The 22,768-nt window shown below is 39.3% G+C and overlaps 1 protein-coding gene across 4 annotated transcripts in view; it reads left to right on the forward strand.

Annotated features, from left to right (window-relative positions):
• MACROD2 (mono-ADP ribosylhydrolase 2) overlaps window positions 1–22,768 on the forward strand; it is an 893,215-nt gene that overhangs the window by 606,610 nt on the left and 263,837 nt on the right. For all 4 annotated transcript variants that reach the window (XM_063327858.1, XM_063327857.1, XM_063327859.1 and 1 more), the window contains exon 8: window positions 20,218–20,291. In XM_063327858.1, the coding sequence (XP_063183928.1) occupies window positions 20,218–20,291 (74 nt within the window). The remainder of the gene's footprint in view (window positions 1–20,217; window positions 20,292–22,768) is intronic.

Below are 22,768 nucleotides of genomic sequence, written 5' to 3' on the forward strand. Positions count from 1 at the left end.
GTATATAAATTAGTTGTAACGCAAAGGTATTAACTGTATCTTATTGAAATTCTGTGCCTGCGTTAGCTAGTAAATGACTTGGGAAGACAGCTCCTATTATTCTTTCGTTATTGCTAGCACACAGCGATATTCTGGTCTGGCCTGGCCACAGAATATTGTGGACCTGCCCCTTATTTGTCCTATTTTTTTGTTCTCCGTAGCAGATGTTGTATCTTACTGTGTAATTATACAATACTTATCATAATGCGCCTAGTCAGTGTGGGAGACCCTAAATACTACCTCAGTACAAATACAGAAAGTCACCATATACATAAATTTTCTCTATGTTACCAAAATCATCTCTCATTCATATGCTTGGTGTCTGAAGGTTGCTTCAAGGAGTGTGGAAGAAGTATGTGTGAGAATACCGGGGCTTTTAGGCAGCCTGTGAAAGGTAAAAATGTATTGCTGTTAGGGGAAATACTTTCTCTTTCTTCTGAAACGAAAGAAAAGATCAACCAAATAGACTTGCTATTGAGAGTCTTGCCAAAGTACCTGAAAGACAATTTAAAGGTGTGTCTGCCTCCAAGGGGTCGCTCACTGTGTTGTCCTTTTTTCTGCATCTTTGTTAGACAGGAATGCTACCATATATCATTGGAAAGGGCAACTGCCGCTGAGGCAGAAGAAGAATAGCAAAGTCGGATGATTCAGTGTAATGAATGACTAATCCCGTTTCTAAGCCAGGATCCTATTTACAAAGACGTATTCTGCAGTTCTGCACACCGCAGGTCTTGGTGGTGGTAATGGAAGGCCACCTTGGGTCTGGAAGAGAGTGGTGCCTTTTTGTCTTCAGAATGTGTTTAAAGCCATTGTGCGCTGCTGACTGCTGGAAACACGTTCACCTTTCTTCTGTCTGAAGATGCGATACCCAAGACAATAGTATAAAATACAATGAATTACAACAATGGAAGGAAGCATCTATTGCAGTGGTCTGAATTTTCTTGAGGGAAAAAAGATCTATTTTTTTTTAAGCTGAATTTCTAAGGTAATAGAATGGTAGGTTTGTATACATGAATTTATACAGCTTGAGTAATTTTCTGGTGGTTGTACCAGGGCATAGAATTAATTGTATGCGTGCATTGTTGGGAATGAGGCATTATTTCTCAAATTCCATATTAATAATTTTTAATAAAAATCAGGTGGTTGTGGAATTGTTTCCTATTTGATGAATCTATCGGAATCTGATTATTCAATTTAAGCTAGTTGTATGTATCAATGAAATATTAAACATCTTGTGAGAACACATGAGGTTTACAGCAGAGGAAATACAGCAAGAGGTAAAAATCTACCTTTCTGTGAGTACCGTTCAGGAGAAAGTTTGAATGCTTTTAAGAGCTTCTCTACAGAGCAGAGTCGTTGCTGGTTCTGTTTACTTAGCAGTAATGGTATACATATTAAATTCCCCTTCAGGCTTACTCAGGGTGAGACGTTCAGAAACAAACGTGCACCTTGTTGAAGAGTGTTAAGTCAGAAGTTCAGTATGTCTTAACAAGGTGACTACAAAAATAAATGTGGATGGCCTTTTTGTGTACCTGCCAGGCAGGATAGAAGTCAACCATTTACTGATAGAGCTGGTTAGAGAGGGAGGGTGGGAAAAGTCACCTTCTGCTTTAAAATACACTTTGAGTTAGGTTTCTGCTCAATAGAGCTGAATTCAGTTTATTTCTGAGCTGTCACTACAGCAGAATAGCACTGGTTCGAGGGGTATTCTGTGAGAAGACTAACTGTAATTGGCAATCCATTTCTTCATTTCCATGCTATAGCCAGCCTTGACAAATTAATCACAATCAAATACAGGCTGCGGGAAGGGGGCGACCTATGTAGCACGGAAGAAAAATGAGGCCTCATGCTGGCATGACAGACTAATCTTTCAATTCACCCTGTTAGACTGAACGAGAGGACTTGTTGGTGTGCCTGTCACCAGCAGCACCCATAAACAAACTGTTCATTCTCAGCGCGAGGGTTTGGCGGGTATGATAAAGGTTATTGAGTGCCACCCGGCACCTCGTCGATCACTGCTGTGGGATGGGGATCACCTGGATTAGTCCTGAGGAGGAAGAGTCACCGTGCCGTGGCTTACAAGATGCCTGGAGAGAGCCCAACCTAAATTGTGTTGTGAGGAGTGATTATTTTTATTTTTTTTTGTCTGATCCCACAGGAACCGAAACAGCTCCTTGGTTTGGGTGGATGTGTTATGGCTACTGCACAAGAAGCCTGTCACAGCAGTGATTGTTGCTAGCAGGTCTGAGTAATGATAACTAGCCTGTGAAGTTGTCCCAGGGAATAGGACCTAGGCTGGTTCCAGATGGGAAGGAAAGAACATCAGTCTAAAGAACCAGATTGTCAGCTATGGAAAAAACTTGAGATCTTTTGGTAGATGTTTTAGTGAGTTTCCTTCTTACGCAATTCTTGGAACGGCGTGGCATGTGTGCAGTTCTAGGGTTATATTTGGAATATGAGACCCTACTTTAATGGACCTACTCATAATAATGTTCTTTATACTATCTACTGCTATGACTTTAGGTTTTCATCTGGTAACTAAAGTGGAAACAGCTAAATTCATGCTGGAGTAAATCAATATACCTTGGTTTCAGAGAAGCTTATAGTGGTTTGCACTAGCTGTGAAATATTCCATTGCATTTAGAGGAATATAGATGTAGCTTTTTGTAATTGACCCTGTTCGCTTTGACTCTAACTTCATTGACTTCAGCAGAGAAGAAATCTGTCCAATGTCCTTTCTTATAATGTTCATTTTGAGCAGAAATGACTTTGTTATCTTACTTTTCTTGAAAGAGTATCTACCCCGTTGTAAGCAACATTACTTTAAAGTCTGATTTTTAAATGATTTGTGTCTCTATCTTTTTTTATTCCTTTCAAAACATTACTTATATGCGGAGTGCTTGCTTTCCTATATATTACTAGATGATAAACTGTATCTATCATTTTCCAATTTAGTTTTGGACAATGCGGCATGTCACTTCCCCCCCCCCCTTTCCCTTCTCTCTGGGACGTTTGAAAGAACCCTTTAACAGAAATAATGTATAATGCTATTTATAGGGTAATAACTTACTGTATGTGATACTGTGGCAGTGGAAGACTTTCTGTCCCCTTCTATTTTCATTTCCCTCTGGAATAAGAACATTAAACCTTCACTGTCAAGGAGCTGGAAGTATCCCATGTGGAAAACACCATCTTTCATCACATATTGTGACTTGTTCTGTCAAAAAACAAGTTCTGGTTTGCTTAGTCAAATTGAGTAGCACTTACAGGTTACTTGTTGAGGAAGGTACTGTTCAATGTGAGTAATGTTATGCTGATCCTGCGTGGGGAGAGCCTGGTTCAGACATCGCTGAGCTAAAGAAGAGCCAGTACAACTGTCAGCACATTATTCCAGCTGGCAAGCGGGTAACATGTTTTCTGTATCCGTTTTCCTGTTTCTCAGTTTTTATGATCAAAAACGTATTTCTAAAATGGAGAAGATGAGTGTGAATTGTTGGGCATTCTGATAAGAATAATACAGAACAGGGCGATCTAAAACCTAATCTTAAAAAGCCCAAACACAAAAAAACCCCCAAAATATAGTTGCATCCTTAGGATAAGAGCGAATCGATTGTACCAGCAGTGACCAGTGTGTGGTGCGTAGCGTAAACTTTATGTTCCAGTTCCTTATCCAACGTTGGAAAAAAATGAGCATCAGTTTTATGCAGAATGCGTATCGGTGTAAATTGCCCAGTGTAGGCTGTGAGCTGTAGACGGTGCAATCATAATAGCTTTTCAACTGATGCAGTTTTATGGCTTCAGAACATTAATCATTTTCTTATGCCTTTAATTACTGTAAGGTAGTTATATTTGTGTCCATAATAGGTGCTAAACATTATGCCACTGATAGGTTTTTAACCATTCTTTTTGTTGTAGCTAGTAAACACGATATAGCAGACCATTATGAGTTCAGAACTTTTTTTTCTTAGCCGAGTGCCATTAGGAACATTACTGCTGTAAGGCCAACAACATTTTGAGCTTTATTTGCTAGCTGATTGTTGTCTTCTGTTTTGTTTTCTTGTTGGTTTTTTTTTTTTTCCTGGCTTTAGGAATGAGAGAAAAGAACAATTCAGTTGCTAAACAGGCATTACTTATTTAAGAGAAGATGATTTTTGTCCCTTTTAGAGAAACAAAGCCTAGTTCCCAATGTGAGAAAGAAAGGAAAAGTCCCTGCATTTTCCACAGTACTAAATACAACATAGAAGAAAACAGTGCTGCTACTTAAATGCTGACCATGCTGGTCAGTGCTCTAGGAATCTAGTTTTATTTTGCTGTTTACTTCATAAGGTATAATTTACTAGTTTCAGTAAAGCAATAGTTTACTGATGTATAGTAGGATCTTCACAAAGGAAGATGTGAGATTTAAAGCTCCCTTGTAGTCGAAGCTCTCAGCCGTGATGAAGGTAATGAGGGTGCATATTGGCAGTGCTTCTGTGTCACCCCTAATGAGGATTTTGGGTTGTGGAATCTTATACCAGTCTTGCTTTTGTATGGCCTGTTTAATTGTCACCGTTTTATTGAATATAGGTAATCGGAAGCAGTGATTTTATTTGCCATGCTTGGCAACCAAGAAGTAGAAAATATGCTATTGACAAACTTGAACGTCCAAGAATCTCTAGCTGTTTAATTTATGTGCACACACAAGGCTTTAGCAACTTCCCATGTATCTTTTCAGTTGATGTTTTTCAAACTTGTGCAGAAGCGACACTGGAAATATTTAACTTCTCTACTATTGAATTTCTTTAATAGTGCCAATATATTCAAAACTGTCTTACCAAGGCAGACAGTGACGTTCTAGTTGTGTAATTTCATGCGTTTGATGGTAAAGAATTAACATCCAAATCCTTTCTCAGCTTGTTGCGTGTTTTCAAGCTTTCTTTTTCCTAGTGGTTGACCTTCTTCTGAGTTTCCCGTGTTGATTACATGGCATTTGTGCTGACCTTAACTGAGCCAAACACTTTCTGAAAAGGAATAGATAGAAATGTTTCTCCACCAGCACTTACGCCAATAAAACATAGACTTGTAGTTCATAAACATATATTATGTTTAAATTACATATGATTTCAAGAGGTTATATACTTTAAAAAAATTACATTGGATAATGAATTATGTTTACTTAATAGACCAATTTTCACAAATTATTGAAGTTTCACAGTATCAAAGCTTCCAGCTAGGGAGAGGTCACCTTGATATTTGCACTGAATATATTTCAGCCTTGGCTCCACACTTCATCATTCTTGGTGTCTTAAGTTTTCTCTTACCTCCACAATTTTTTTTAATCTACTTATTTTTATTATTTGTTTTTATGACTCTTACTGTCAACATATTTCACTGGTTTTCTACTTACTAAACAAAATGGTTCTGCCTGAATTTCACGTGTAGTTTTAATTTTATAACTTTTAATGTATGATCCCTGCTATTTAGGTTACTCTGTATTTATTGCTTGTTTCTGTCACTGCCTACTAAATACATTAATGTCTGTGGATCTCTAAATTATAAGGCTCCTCTCTTCCCCTAAAATGTCAGAACTGGTGATGAAACTCTCTTCCTTTTCCTTCACAACAGATCTAAATATCCACTTAGTAAATGTTAGGAGGTAATCACGTGCTTCAATCCAGTTCTGAATTATCTCTCTATAATTTTCAGCGCTTAAGACAATATCACATTAATACTCGCTGGCTGCACTTACTGAAAAGATACTTTGCTTTTTAAAAAAACCCCAAAGCCACCACCACCAAAACATCCAAGCAATCCTATCTAAGCACTATTTGGCTATTCCAGTTCCACCTGCTGTGAGGGTGCCTGCCCTCCAACAGCTCCCTCAGTCACCCCGTGTCAGGAGTCACAACCTCCTCAGGTCTGTCAGTCTGTCTGCTTGACTGCGTGACTGACTGCTAATCCATTCCAATCCCAATGAACGTGGCTGGAAAAGAAAACAAAACTCCGGCAACCTAGATTGAAGCTAACCCATCCTGCTTGATTTGGACCAAAGCAAAGGATGTTCACACAAACATTTCGGCCAGCAGGTCTGAGTGTGGAGTAACTCCTGTGGAACAGAGATGAGCAGCTTGAGGCAGTAGCATCTTTATTTGTTAAAACTGGATTTAGAAGGTGATATTTTTCCACACTCTGAACTCGCTTTGTTAAAATTAGCGTGTGGGCTTTTTTAATTTGTTTACTGAATTTTCAAAAGTACCTCAATCCTTTTGAATCATCAGTTATTTTCAGCTGATGGTATTATCCCACTCGTATATACACAGAACATGAGAAAGGTGTATGTAGAATCTGATTGGAACCATCAGATCCATGTTAAAATTTCAGCAAAAGAAACGTCCCAGAAGTTCACACTCTCATTGTTTCCTCCGTTGACTTAGTACTATTATTGCACGCTACCTCTTTCTTCAAATAGTGTTCTGAGCAGTTTTGAAACTGTTTACATAAGCTAGTCTCTACAAATGCTATCCTCAGCATTTTTTTTTCTCCTTTCTGCTGTCTGTACAGGGAAATTTTTCCCAAATTTCTACTGGGGAAGGGATTTCTTAATGTCCCTTCTTTTGGTGTTTACATGAACTCAGATACCTTGTAGCAATTAGTCTTTCTGTTTGTTCAAATTCATTTGTGTCTTAGAGGTTTAGTTGTAATCTCCTATTTTCTAAGGGATACAAAACCTCCTTCTTTAACCCTTCTGAATTTTGGAGATCCTTTTTTCATTTGGATTTCTGCTACTTTTTCTCTATTCCTAGAATACTTTTAAGTTATTAAAAAACTGAGTGCTGGACGTATGGTGGTTTTAACATGGCTTGATTAGTATCTATTACAGTGTTAGTATAATTTGTTTTGTTTTGAGTTTGCTTAACTATTTTAGATAGCAACTGCACCTTTGTTTGCTTTTTGAAATAATTTAAAGTAATAATGTTCAGACTTTCAGTGGCACAACGCTACAAAGTTTGTTACTCTTTTCCTGTCTCTAGGTAGTTACTGTAAATTCAGTAGCTTTTATCTGCATAAGCATCAAGCTGCAAGAGATTATTTTGCAAAGCTCATATAAATATGTATAATTCAAATAATCATAGATATTGTTCCCATTGGTTTTGACTCTTCAGTACTGTAAGTTTTCTTGCTTTGTTGAGGAGGTCCTTTCTTTAGCAATTCATTCATAAAAATCAACCTTGTTTCTTGTAGAATGGCAGTCTGTCAGTTTTTTAAATCTAACTAGAGAAGTCTAACTAGAATTGCTCCCTTATTCCCACAAAATACGTCTTTGGTTTTGGACAAACTCTTACGCTGGTCTCACCAGCATGAGTACTCTTATGCCTTGAATTTCCCTTCTCTGCCTTTTATAGTTTTTTCTGCATGTTATTGTGACTTAATTTTGCAGTCTTTCAAATTGTGTGTTTTGGTGAAAAGAAAATAGAATAGTTAGGATATTTTACAACAGAGAAATCTGTGGTGCATGGTGGCTTGACTTTGGCTGCCTCGAGCCATTCTCTTACTCTCCCCTTCCTCAGGAGGACTGGGGGGGGGCGGGGACGGGGAAATAAGATGAAAAAGCTCACAGATCGAGAGGAAGACAGGGAAATTGCTTGCCAAGTGCTATCATGGGCAAAACAGACTTGTCTTGAGGAGAATTAATTTAATTTATTGACAGTTAAAATAGGATTGGATGAGAGACAGAGGCCTTCCCTGTGCCCCCTCTCTCCCAGGCTGAGTCAACCCAAAACCTCCCCACCCCCTCCTGCCAGGGGGGCTCGAGGGCTGTTTCTCACGTTTTATTTTCTTTTCCTCACTGCTGGGTGCTGTTTTGCCCTTTATAAAACCAGCCTCCCCTGAGGCGCCGCAGGGCAGGTGTTGCGGAGGGTCTGGGCCACGCCCCGCTGTGGGGCTGCTGGAGCTGCCTGGAACCGGCTGGAAGCGGCTGCGTCCGGCTCAGGGCAGCCCCGGCCTCTCCTCACAGAGGCCCCGCAGCACCCTCCCGCCGGCACCTCGGCGCTCGCACGCAGTACGAGAGCAAAAACTTAGCTATGGACTAGGAAATATTACAGTGCTTTATTTTAGCTTAGACGCATTCTTTGCCGTCTTCTCCATGATCTCTGCAGTGCGAGGAGGTGAGTTTGTGAAATGCCTTTTTTCAGTTTTAAGGCCTAGAGCTGGGAGGTGCTCTTTTCCCCTTCCGGCGTAAGTCTTGTGAGGAAAGCTGAGGTAAAACCTCTGTAAATCTGCCTGAATTCCCCTGACTTCTCTAGATTTTGTCCTATACGGTAACAGTTTTCCCTCCTCCTTGCAGGTTTTTTTTCACTAGTTTCTGTGAAACTTCCCCACTAGATGTGGGGAAGACTGTGCTGTGGAGGGTGATGTCTGCATAATGATAATCCACTGAAATAATCCTCATCCAACTCAGTATTGCAGGGGTATTTTTTTTTTACAATCTGGAGATGTGCACCTATCATGTTGATGCAAGCGATCTTGAATGTAATTGTGTATATAGAGAGGACCCTTTGATAAAATTAACAGAAATCACATTTGCTAAAGCAGCTCCATAAGCTCGACTCTTAACGCTTCCATTCAGTTTCGGTTATGTAAAAAGCTCTTTTGAACTGACACACCTTCTTTTTACGTTTGCCCTAATTAAAGGTCTTTTATTTTCCTTAGTTTGCTTCATTGCTTAATAATCAATGATATTTCTCCATCCAATAAGTTTAAATGCTCTTCCGTATGCTGGCCGCTAATCTACCTGGGATGCCATGTTTCCAAGAGGATTGGTGTTTGTCCGCAGCGTGGAGATCTGCCTCGAAAGTGTCGTTTTCCCTAGGCATAGTGTGGGTCATCTCATGCTGAGCATCCACACAAGCTAAATTTAATAAAGTGCTGGAATGAACCACCCCTTTTGCTGCCCCGTGGCCGCATTTACAAGGAAATTGAGGTGGGAGGTCAATTTTCACTTAAAGACTCAGATTGGAGATGTCTGGTTTTTAAGTGGAGGTCTTTTAATCTCACTTGTCTGACAGGTGGTAAGAAATTTACATTTAAATTGTCTAGATCATCTTCTTTATTTGTACTGGGTTGTTGGACAAAAGAAACTTCTTAGTCTTCCATATCCTTTGCTGCTTGATCTAACCAGCCATAGCATAGGCTCCTTCTTTTCAAATATGGACACATTGCTTCTGACTACAGTAATTGTTATTTGCATTGGTATTTCTCTTTCTCCTATAACAGTTTGAATGTTGTTCAAAATGACATGGAAAATATGTTTGGGTTTTTTTTCCCCTGGAGAATGGCATCTCACAAAATGAAATCATTTTACTTTAAAAGCTGGATTTACCAATATTGGTCTAACCAGAAACGTTGACAGTTGTTAAACGTTTCTAAACATTAGGGATTTCCATTACCTGCTAAAGCAGAACACATTTGCTTGTATAATGATTTAAAAAAAAAAAAAATCATACTGACAACTTGTCAGAACACATGCTGAAAATGTTATTTAAAACAAGTCTTAATAAGACCTAAAGTTCATATCAAGACTAAATTGGATTTGAGTTTGTGGGATTGGAAGTGCCACTAACTAGTTATTTAATTTCCTTTTTGATTGAAGTATGCAAGACTCAGTAAATGCATAATTGTGAGTGAAATGCAAATTAGAGATATTATCAGAAATCATATTTTTTAAAAAAATACTGGTTTGACAATTAATGCTGTGATCTTTTGACACGCTGAAGAACCTGATGAGATCTGGGATATTTTGTTGATCAACTGCTATTGTTAGATTTAAAAGGCAGCTGATGGAGGGGCTGATTGTCAGTCAAGAGAAGTGTTGCAATAAGGGGATGCTAACGTGGGTATATTTAATTAGCAGGTGAGTGATTGAATCCTAAAAAACAGAAAGAAGGTAGAAGAAGAGTCAGGCTTTTCCAAGAGATTGTATTTTTTTTTTTTTATTTTACCCTTTAATCATTTGTTCTATTCTCTTTAGCATATAGGGACTCGCTAAGAGCATTGGGAGTATGAGATGCACAGTTGTAACCAGTCCGGGTTTGCAGAATCAGGGTTTTAAATGTCAAGTTTTCCTTTTCCTTGCTTTAAACCAGTTTTCCTGTTAATCCAATCCCTAAAACTCTTTCTAATTGCGTGTCTCCTTTTGTGTATGTTGCTGCAACCTCCGGTAACAGAACAAGCAAAAAAGTTTTCAATGCAGCATTGGGAGGAAGGGTAGAATGGCTGTTGGTGGCTTCCATGTACTTTTTGTTCATCGAGTTGCTGCAATACAGCCTGAAATTAAGTTATGCACTTAGAGTAGATGGGCTGGTTGCTGATACATACAGTGACGTAAAACCAAGTAAGGCATACTGTGACCCTTGTTGGACAAAAAGAAGGATATGTATTTTCAGATGGAGCTCATCTCTTGGCAGGCAAATGACTTCTACAGAAATGAAGCGGTGTCTAGGCAAGGAGGAAAAAATGCTTCCTCTTAAAAAATTATCGCGTAAAATGTCGAGGTAGTGCAATGATGTGTCAAGTCAAACATCCAGCACAAGCACTTTTTTTGGTAGCATTCACATAGCTGGTGTTGAAGTAGTATGAAGTGCTCTACTGTACGGTGAAGAACTGATGCCATTAAACATCACATATAAAAAGCACCTCCCTCTCTGTTCCTCCAAAACGTACTGGCATTTTTGAATTCCAGATTAGCTGGATATATTTCAGTTTGGAGCTGTTGGAGACTTCCTGAATACAATAGCTGCTGGCCCGTGTGACACTTTAGTATGGTTTATCACTGCCTGAGGCAAGAATGGGAAAAAAAAAATACACAGTGTGAATAATATACACAAACCAAGAATCAATAATGTATTTGTTAAAAAGTGTAAACTAAGTAGATTAAATATGCCTCGCACGGTATCTTGCTTTTTCACCCAACCTGCCCTATAACTTTTTTCCATAAACGTCTTTTGGGGAAAAAGATAAAAGAACATCTTTGTTTCCCCTTTTTTTTATGTTTTTTCCACTTTTTTTCACAAGGAGTGAGTATATGTAGTTTCAGCTGATTTTCTTTATGTGCTCTTCGGAAATCTTTTATTTCCCTTGGAGAGGAGATAAGAATGGTGCTTCAGTAGAAATAATGTCAGATTGTTTTGTTTGTTCTTGTACGCGTATGGGCTTCACCAAGTACTCTGTTGGTTTTAGATAATCCAGCTAGGTCTTTGGGTTGCATCTGTCAGGGCAATTGAATGTGGTGGAAGTGATTTAAAGGATAGAGCTGGGCTGGCAACGCTGGCTGTTTTCTTTATGTGTCTTTGTATTTTTGTCCATTGCCTGTGTATGTTTTATTCCTATGAAGTTTCTCAGACTTTTTATACTGTCATGTCCCTTCATTTTGCTGCGGTAGCTTGTCTTCCCTCATGTCCTTTATATACACGTGTATCCTCAAGTAGTTGTACTTGTAACTCCTGTCACAATGTGCTGCCTGTTCCAGTCAAAATACTGAGAGCTCCAGCGAAGCCGACAGCCCTGATTCTGCTGAATTCAGCCCTCCTCCCCAAAACCCTGCACCTCGTCTTGCGGGAAAAGCTCCTGTGCTCCCTCCCTCTACCTCCTCTTCCTCTGCCCCAACCTCTGCCGCACTTCAGTGCGCTTTCCCGGCTCCCACTGTCTGCACAAAGATCCTGCCAGCAAGGAGAAAGAAGAGTGAGCCTCTCATAGCAATTTCTCCTCCTTCTTCCCCTGCCCAGCTTGTAGTGGCAGATGCATTAGTAGACATCAGGGACTCCAGTAAGAAGAGGCACGTCGAGAATATCTCAGCTTCACGAGAGACTTCAATTAGAGTTTGCAATCAATTGCAGGATGCATTTCCATAGGGAACCGGGCTTTGCAAAGTCCAGGATAGTTACTTCATTCCTACTGCTGAACAGCAGATCTCTGGGTGCTTATGCTTCCCTTTATGATTAGAGGCACTGTATGTTAAGGAGGGCCTGGAATAGTGTCAGTAAAGGTTAAGAGTTGCCACATCGGACCGCGGTTTTTTTAGAAAACTACCAGTTTGAAGTGGAATTCAGAGGGTGTGGGCGTTTTTGTTTGTTTTTCTCTTGCAGCATTAGCAAGGCACTTGAGGAAGGTAGGATTGATTCCCTACACATTGCTTCAGAAGAGAACAACAAGGCATTTTTATTTAAATCAGTGGGTAGAATAAATGTTTGACCTTATTGGAATTGTAACTACAGTGAAGCCAATATCCCATTGCTGTTCAATTCAGTGTATGATGGGAGATTTCACAGTTGACTAGTGCTTTATACTTTGTTTCAAATTACTTTTCCTGTGTTACCTTGCCACCCTAAAAAAACAACTTGCTTACTATGTATGGATAAGTAGAAGATTAAATACTCAGCATTGAGGAGCTCATGTACACTTTGAAACCTCTTTCAATTAACGTTTCTCTGTACAGCACTTGCTTCTGGAATAGCAATTCTGGATATGGCGTAGAGTGTTTTAAGAAGAACGATGTACTTGAGCTCATGAGCAGCTGCATACATGTGTCTAAAGGGCTGTGTAATTTATGCAAACATTGCATATACGCTCTTATAGGTAGATTTTATAATTGTGAAACTACCTGCGTAAGGGTATCTCTTGCTTGCATTTGCATTGTATATACATTCTCTTACCATATGAGAATGCTAATTGCCAGAGTAGCGAGATCTTCTCCCTTTCAGTGTTGTGGTATTTTTCTTCTGTTTCCCCTATTATGCTCAGCTTGAAAGCTTAATGTTCCACATGGGCATTAGAAATACTCTGACAGGCAGAAAAGCTCCATCTCATAGCACAGTAAACAGTACAGCTCTGAAGCAGTTTGCTTCCCAGAGAGTCTCTGAGTATTGCTCACTATATTTTTTTACAAGACTGTTAGAGAATCCATTTATCCATGATGCGGTCCCCCTGCAAGCATACTCCCTATAAATGCTGGAAAAAGGATGAAACCAAAATCTTAACTTAAATCTACTGACTGCTGCAGAGAAGTTAAATTCTTGCAAATATGCAGCTCTCGTGCAGAATCCTGGTATAATTTGTCCTGCAGTAAGGTACTCGTAGGGAAACTCTATTCCTCTTCAGCAGCCCAAGTGTATATGTATTTTTAGTAAAACTTTTTATCTTTTCTCCTTTTTTTCCTTTTTTTTTCCTCCCAATGCTAACAAATATCAAACCACTTGGTAAACTTAAAATCTAGTTTTTTAGTGGAATCCTAGGGCCTTGTTAGTGCAAGCCTCTCTATCTGCTCACGTGACCTAAATAATTATAGTCTACACGTATACTCAGCTCATGCTTTTAAGACCATTACATGGCAGGTATTTTCCTGATGATATGAATGTAGTAGGGTGTGAAGTGAAGCATGGTGTGATACCGTGTGTTTGAGAAACAGCAATGACGTGGTTTTTCTTGCATCTTAGCCACCTTCTTGTAACTGAGCTCTCTTTGACTGCGGCCGTAAGCTGAGTCCAGGTTTGCAACTTGTACGGAAAAAAGCGGCTGACTTGTAGATGGAGGTGGATTGCTGTGCTGATGAGACAAGAGACCACTGTCAGTCGGGACAGCACAGCGCACACTGGGCATCTTTTCTGACGAGCCAAGGCTGAGCCAGCCCTCTTGTCAAGAGATCCAGTGCATCTCGGCCTGCAACTTGTCCTGGTTTTGCTGACTTGCACGAGGTTTACAATGTGCCCTGGTGCCAGCATTGACACTGGTTGACTTAACCAGGGATCACTGAGTTACCCAGTGTGCTGCTGTGGATGAAGGGCTCTCCATCATTTCAATACTCTGCCGGCTTTGTGTCACTGCATCAGAGCAGAGACATTTGGTTTCTGGCATTAGCTGCTAGATGCTTATTTTGGGTTTCTTTATTAACTATCTTCTGCCAGCTGCCTTTTTATCATGTCAGCGATTGAATGCAATTGGCAATCATTCTTCAGGAGCTGTATGTCTTTTCCTGTTGCTGCTGAATTTTCTCACTCAAGGAAAATGAAAAGGCATGTTCCTTGCTTGAGACGAATCGAGATACATATAATGATTTCTTCAGAAGAATGTTTTGTTTTATGCATTTCGAAAATTTCTCATTTTCCCTTGAGGTTTTATATGCATGCTAATTAATTGTTCTAGCATAGTCTATAAGGGATACCGTGAACACATGCAACTTTGCTTTTGGGGGTAAATGGGGTAACAGAAAGGTTACTGGCTTTTCATGGTACTTAATTTCACCGTCTTTCTGAGAGTTACTTTTTGAGAGGACAGCAAATAAGGTTTTCTCTGGCTGAATGAGTTCAATAAGGCAAGGTAGGTTATTTAGCAGAAGATTCATGGCTCTTCTGTTTAGTCTTCAATGCAGCTGACCCAAATGAGGGCACTTCCTTTCCAGGTTGCGAGTGTCCACAAAAATGATCAGCTTGTCAAAAAAGCCATCAACTTGTCAGCTTGTCATGTGACCATAGTTATTTAAAAAAAAAAGAAAAAAGAAATAAAGCTCGACATTAGCAACAACCTAAGCATGTAGGTAGAATACTACCCTCTCTGCTTCTGAGCAGAGCAGATTTACCATGGTATGGGAATCAACCTAGCACGAGTGATTTCATTTTGGCTGCTAAAATATATCTTTGACAAGATGATTATATGGGATTGGTTGCAAGATTATACTGCGAGTTTCACAAGTGAAGGACAAGTGAGTGTACTGAGTAACCCCACCTCAGGCATGCTGGGCTGTGCATCTCGTTTGTTTCCTTTTATTGTCATAAAGCGATAAGGCTGAAGTGGTACGATTAGTGTGTTGTCAATAGCTAGCCTTAACCCACATGACCATAATGAAGCTCAGTTCTTCACATGTCTGTTGTGATTCAGAAAGCATTTTTAGCTCCCGATAATAATATTGAGTTTTGGAACGTATATGGAATAAATGCTTAGTGCCTCTTTTTGTTTTTTCTTTTTTAAACAAACCTGGGAAAAGTCTTTATTTTCCACACCATCTGGTGCTGATGATTCCCACATAGCAAATACTTGATGTGTGGTGGAAGTACCTTGTTGTACTGCAGAGATGGCCTTCAGTATACTTGCACAGTGTCAAAATGTGACAGTTGAGCTACTATTTGAAGAGCTTCCTTTAGATATTATTAAATATCATTGACAAATATCTAAAGTAAATAAATGGAAGTTATTACATTTTGACAGTCACATTGATTAAACAATGGGACTCAGATTTGATTTTAGAATATGAGAACAGTCCGTAATCTATTGCATCTTGATACAGGCACAAACATGCCAGTGTACATATTCCTCTGAGGAAGTATGAGGGACACATAAGGCATATTTGTGTTGGTGTGCATTTGGCTCTTTCCATGATTCAAAACTAAACCATTAAAACTGGCAAATAAGAATATTAAGATTGTGATGGGCCTTTCAGAAACCATAGAGAAGGGAGCACTCTTAAATGAATAAAAACCTGTCTAGCATTTAGGCTGTGCTAACAAAAAAAACCACGCAGAACTTTTTTTACCAGGATGAGTTGATTTAGGGAAAACATTAGGCATCTCACTTAAACTGACAAATTGTAACACTTACCCCTGGAGCTACTAAAGTGATTTTCTGGATTGACATTTGCTTGTTAGTATTACAACCTAGCTGTTATAATCTGTTATCGTCATCTTCAGCTGTATCATACCAAAAGTTGATTATTTAGTACTTATGTTTTGTTAATGGGCTTTTCGTGGGGAGGTGACATTACCTGATTGTAAGTTGGACGTTTTTAATAAGATGCAGCATTGGATTGAGCGCAGTAAAAGAGACAGATAAAGCTACCAGCATCTCCATACAATTTGGGAGTCCCTTAAATAGATTTCTATTAATTTTATCTCACAGCATTCTTGTTGCACTGTTATTCATTGAAGAACTTCTAGTATACATTTTTCAGTTACTGCACAGACAAATTAGGCATACAGTAACAGATATTCACAATAGTGTGAATGCTTCTCTGCTAAATCGCTCAAGCACAAAAGGCCGAGCATTTACACTAGAGTGTCTAACAACAGGGAATTCATCGCATATTTTCTGTACATTGATGAAACAGGGGGACTTATGTTCTTACTGGTTGCTTTCCAGGGAATAAATACAAAATATAAGGGAAACTTCAACATGTCTCTCTACAGTAACTGTCTTTCTCAGTTCTCCTCCGCACTCTCCTCGTCTAAACCGGCACATTTATTTAATATCAAATATTTCAAAATAATTCTACCAGATCTTACCATGCCTTCTCTGGAAAATTATGTCCATGATGACTGCAAGAACTTGCACAGTGTACAGCTTGTTTCAGCAGCCATTTCTCAGGTCAGTGTTACAATTTCCAGGAATAAGGTGGTAAAGTCCTGGAAAGAGGTGCAGAAGCTCATAAGTTTGAAGACCTTTAAAAGCTTTCATAGGCTGTCACCGTGGTAATATCTGTGCAAGGACATACCGAAAGCATAGAGTTCAGATGAGGTATATTTTATGTGATGGTAGTAGGATGGAGTTTTTGTAGTGGGGAGTAGGAATGCATAGTCATTCGTTTTAGGGAGTGACTGTAGTGCTAGGTACATCTACTAACAACAGGGGAGAGGAGGTTTTGGAGTTTGGCTGTAGCCAGACTGATGCTGGTACCTAAATCAGTGTTAAAGCTGGCACTCGCTTCTCTACAGGTGTATACAAAGGCAGCTGTCCTGTCTAGAGTGTCATTTTAGCTGTGGAGCAACTGGGCAGAGACATGGAAAGCTTTCATAAGTTTCCAAGCAAATGGCAACGATTTTGGAGTAACAAGTGTTTCTGGAGACACAGCTGTGATACAGCCCTTTCCCATATGGCCAGAGGGACAGGCATGTGGAGATGCTTAACAAGGACTTACTTTCCAGAGTTGGCAGCGTTGAACGACCAGAGGAAAGCTCAGCTGTGGCCATGCATGCATGTGGGATCTCCTTCACCCACCATGTCTTTTGCACCCTGAAGGACTTTCCGTAGACCCTGGTTTCTGCTGTCTTACTAGGCTTGCACCCACTGTAGCATCAGCTGTAATGAATAAAACCACTTTAAAAGAAGGCTCTTGAACCAAGAAGGGCACAAGAGATAGTGACTGCTCGCTTCTAGGATTTGCTGTACTTGAAGGGAGGGGAGTGGACCCTGGTAATAGATGGTGAGATGTGATTAGCAGGCACTGCAAAACGCAGAGGGCTGCAGTACAATTCCCACTTGCTGAAGCAGCTCTTCAGGAACCAAAGGCAGCCTGTGCCCATTTTGTGGTGTAGCGAGATTTGTTGACAAAATGTCAGCTTTGCCACTGGAGTATGTAGGAAGGCGGCCCAAATTAGAGGCCTGTGTGTGTGGGTAGGTACATGCTTCACCCCACGCCAGTCCATGACGTACAACCTGCCAGCCATCCCTTTTTCTCCAGCCAGGTAAACCCAGTGAAGTCCTATGGAAGCACCGCTTGCCCACACCTTATGGCTAATGCTTCTTTGCCTTTTTGTGCCCTTGTCCTTTTCAGTATTCTGGAGGAGCACTCACTGCAGTAACATGGGCCAGTGTCACTCTTATTACTTTACCTGTTTTATCTTTTGTGAAATTGAGCCTTTAGCCAGAATTGCCTGAGCTGCTGCTCCCGCAGTCGGTTAACTGTGAGGCTCCTTGAGCTCATTTCTCTCAAGTAATTTGATTCCCACGTGCTCACTGAGATTGCTTTTTCGCTGAAAGGAAAGTGGGGAAGGGGGATGGGTGCGTGTATGAGAGCAGACCAGAAATGTTATGGCAGACAAATATAGCTTAGAGATAAAAACAACGCAAAAACGTGTTAAAAAAGATCCCATCTCACTTTATCTCCCTTTAACCCAGTCCTATAAAACAAAATGTTTTTCTGTTTGAGAAACAGAGACACAGTCTTCTGTGCTGGTGCAGGTTATGGAACAGGAGGCTAATTCCATTCTGCTTCTGCATAAAGCCAATAAGGTAATCCTTTCATTAAAATTACCAGAAATGTGTGTAAAATATTAATTAGGTATTTTTTTTTTGGTAACTGGTCATAAAAGGCTTCTATGGATTCCAAGATACTTTCTGAAATTATATGCAGAATTCAAGGCTTTTTATTTTGGTGGTTGAACTATTTCTTTGACATTGTGGTTACTTAAGAGTAATTGAACACCAGTTTTCTAGATAAGGTTCTACTTAAGATTGGTTAGCATGGCAGCGGTTTTCTAAATAACGTACAATTTATGGAGAGATTTATGCTTCTTTAAAATTGCCAGTGCTTTATCACAGTTTTGGGCAAATACCCTGCTGCAAAGGAGTGAAAAACAAGCCTGAAAAGTGAATCTTGCTGGAGAGAGAATTGTTCTGAAAAGAAACCATTCAGTGCATAAACAATGGTATATCAGTTGTCTGAAATAGGCATTTCTCCCTCTGCATGGTGTTCGTTATGTTTCCGGGCAGATACACCATACTCAGGGTACAGAATTTCTATGTTACAAAGTCCTGGTTTGTTAGAGAGGATATTACTAATTTGAGCAGCCGGTCTGCTTAGAGGTCTGTTCTTTTATATGATGAAAATGAGGCTGTTGGAAGTCCCTGCTTTGGGTTCTGTTCGTGTTCATTAGTTTGTGTCATAAGACATATGCCTTGATGATATCAGCAGCATTATTAAATGTCATAAGAATATGTTTTCTCAGCAGCAGTGGAAGTATCCACAGTAACACTTGTAGGATCTTAGCTAATTTTCTATCTTGGACCTGGAAAAAAGATTTCTAAGAAATTAAAAATACGCTTTACTGAGAAACGCATGCAAAGGAAGCACGTGCTAAATGTCAGTATTACCCAAACATTGACTTTACTTGCTACTCTTGCTGGATAGTTGTCATCTGTCACTTTGAAACGTCCAGCAGCATGCGTACTAAAAATCTTTGTGGAGTCCAGTTACAGGGAGTAATGTTTTGGGGATGTGATTCAAAGAGGGTGGAGGGATTTTGTTCCTTTTTTTTATTTTAATCTAGCAGTGTGCAAGTTCTGAAAAAGGGTTAAAGGAGATACGAGTTTGGAGGATAACATGCTAGGTCAAAAAGCTGGACGTATCTACTAATTTTTGCAGTGTCTGCATTTCAGTTTATGGTGCTAGGGTGATGTATGATGTAAGAAAGGCTATATGTATGCTGCTGTATGCCAAATTTCATGACACTTTTTGTCTAGCCCCGGTGCTTGCTTGTACACCGTGCCTGCAGCTCTACCTCTTCAAAGACTTCTATTAATCTAACCTCCTGAGAGCTATTCATACAGCTTATGGGTTTTTATTTTTAAATCCTCACAAAAGTGATTTGCTGCCCTCAAGTTAGGAATCTAAAGGAAAATTAAATTAAGGCTGCCTAAGTAATGAAAGCATGTTTAGACTTGATAGATAGAGACCATCAAAGCAAAAAGTCTGTATCCCTGGAAAGATTTCTGGTATTGTTTAGTGCTGGGGGGAGTTATTATTGCTAGTATATCATGCAGCATCAGGCCTTAAATTCATATGCTTATGCTTCATGAATTCGTTAATTTCCAAAGTTGTTCGTTATGTTTTAGGTCATAAATTAAGAGATTTCTAACTCAAAAATTTCTATCCTTATAAGGCCTATGGCATTGGGAATCATAGTGTTGTATAGTTTTGCTGACAGATGGATTAAAGAAGGAAAGCCTTAAGAAAGCTCTTATGCTTTAAGAAACGTCTGAATTTTTCTTTCATGCCATGAAATGTAAGCCTAATATTTGTTACTGTGATGTGTGTGTTATATTGTTGCCTGCCTAGTATGACGTGTGTATAGCGCTCTATTGTTTCTACTTCTTGTGAGCTGTGGAGCTTTCCTAGCTAGAGTTTTTAAAAAAAAAAAAAAAAATCCAATAAAACATGACTGCTCCTATTTTCAATTTGTTTATCTGGGGGAAAAAAGTAATTGGTGTTACCTAAACCCTTTATACAAATCTGTGAAGAAGGGAGTTTACCAATTGTAATCCCAAAATAGTCCAAAAAATGGGGGGGAGGATGAGAGGTAGGGAAACATGAGAAAATAAAAAACTGGATATGTGTAGAAAAATGCGTGCCTTTTATTTATCTCTCATTTCTTCTGTCTTTAGGTTTTCCAAATGAGCCTGCTGCTGTCATTGCCCTTAACACTATTAAGGAATGGTTGAGCAAGAATCATAATGAGGTATGGAATAAAACATAAATTTCCCAAATTTCTCTTCAAGGTTACGGTCTTTGAGTCCAAAACTGTGAAGAGTAAACATAGACTTGAGCTTTGAAGTCTTTTATTATTTATTATTTAGTCTAAGACCAATGAAATCAGGTCAGGACAATATAGCCAGAGGAAGATTGTTATATTTAAAAGGTACACTGGAGTTGAAGGGAAGTACCTTTGTTTGAAACCGTACTGTGCATTTCCTGTGCATTTTAATCTTTCCTGGCAAAGTAAAAGACTATTCTCTTCTTAATCTGTTTCTGAGCGTCAGAGTTTTCATGTAATAATGAAGAGATTCTTGGAAAGGAAATGTATATAATAGTTGTCAGTGGAAACAGCCACCAAAGGTCAGTGGTGTTCCAGGGGTCGCCTTACAATAAAGAGCTGTGTGATAGTATTTTCTGTTTTCATTAATTTTTGGTTTGCTTACAGTTAAGTGTTCATTTTCCCCAGAACGCTCATTAAATACGTGATACAACTGTGAATTTTTGACAGGACTGGTCGTCTTCCATTGGCAACACGATGGTGATTACTTTTACAAGACAAAAAAAATGCTTTCAACAGAACTATCTCCATATCTCCTCTTTCTAGTTTTTGTCTTTCTCTGGTTTGAGTTCTTAGCAGGCTGATAGTTCCTAGTGTTGAATTGGAGAAATGCAACATAGAAATGGCAGAACAAATAAAATAATCATGATGTCTTAAACTGAAGATATGCCTGTTTCCTCATGATGACAGCCAACAGATTTCAGACAGCTAGAGTTGTTCAGTATTTTTGTCTGAAAATATTTAACAAAGCATCCAGTGGAGAAGCACTGGATACAGGGACATAATTAGTATTTTTCCTCTAGCAATATATTCAGGGGGCCTTTTTATCAAGAGAATGTGATACATGAGAGTATGAATTTAGCAGATTTTTGTGGTTTGCTTGGTTTTTTTAACAACTTGGAATTGAAAGGAAATACTCTGTTGAGATGTGAATAGTAAATTGAAGTTTCCAAACCTGATTTCCAGTAAGTACACTCCACGAGTGTGTATGTGTTTGGACACTGGTTCTTTGTAGCACTGAGCTCTTGGTAGCTTCCTGTGACTTAGTGGTGAAGCAGGAGTTTTGGATGGACAGTCTTTGTTAACGCTATGGTGCCTAGGTGTTAGCTTATCAGCCTAGCTCTAGACATATATTTTTGGCAGTCTGGTCTGTTAATGTGTAATTTTAACCCTTAAGTGTAAAGCTAGAACTCCTACATTTGCGCTGCTTTGCCATTTTATAATTTCTCTTAATTGCATTTTTACCACATAATTTAAAAAATAGGCTAAAAATAATTTTTGGCTCCAGAAGTAAGCTTTTGTCCCTCAAAAGATGGGCATGTATTGTATATACACCCCTTAATTACAGGGGTATTACAGGAAACCTGACTTCATTTGGTAGCCTGCCTATCAAAAGTGTAGAAGTTTTCTCAATAAAAACTATTTTCTGAAGTATTTTGCTGTGGTTCAGCCATCACTTCTCAGCTGTAAGACAACTTTCAGTACACTTTGAGTCTTCCCTTTTTTCACCTTCTGCTTCTGGTCTGGAAACTCCTGTGTGCCCTGCGTGTCACCTTTCCATCTTTCTTTTAGTTAGTGTGTTGATTCCACATTTTTCTGGTTGCCTCCATAGACTTCAAGCGAGTTCCTCCCCTTGTCATCTGAAAGCCTCCAGGTCTGTTTCAGAAGAGGACTTAAGGTTCATAGTAGATAGTGATTGAAGTGACAGTGTTTGCCATATACATTCATGACTCTTATCTGAGTTATAATTTTTTATGTATTTTGACCCGTGTCTGCAAAATACTACTGTATTTATGGTCCAAACAGATTACTGTAAACTATGAACACTGAATATGCGTGATTCCGCCTTACTTACTCTCTGTAACATGTTCCCTTCTAATCCTTAGCTGCCTAACTCTAAACGTTCTGTCTTCCTCCCCGCAAACTCCAATTTAATCTGAACTCTTCGTAAATAAGTAGCTGTAGTTTACAGTGTTTGGACAGTGAAAGGAGCCCAGGCTTTCCTGACTACAAGATAATTGTTAAAAATTATCTTACTGAGTTCATGTCACTGCTGTTTTCTGAATTTGGACTAGTATAGCTGCTAGCTTTTATATTAAATGTTTCCTAACACCCCGAATCCCAGACTCACCAAATTGAGAGCTCATGCTGTTTGATGCACTTGAAGATGTACATGGGATGCATTTGATGCAATTATTACATATCAGTTTAATACCACAATTCAGAGCTAATCCCAAGAGCTTTTGTTCATTTTCAAAGGGAGTACTAGATTTTAGTCAAGATACATTTTGAGGGTCCAGCTATTCATAGCTTTGTAGTTTCTTGTACAAAGTTTTCCCATAAGGTTTTTCTGCGATCTACTGGCTTGGACTTTAGACTGTGGCATACTAGGAGGTTTTACA

Source organism: Chroicocephalus ridibundus, chromosome 3, assembly GCF_963924245.1.
Source record: "Chroicocephalus ridibundus chromosome 3, bChrRid1.1, whole genome shotgun sequence".
NCBI lineage: Eukaryota > Metazoa > Chordata > Aves > Charadriiformes > Laridae > Chroicocephalus > Chroicocephalus ridibundus.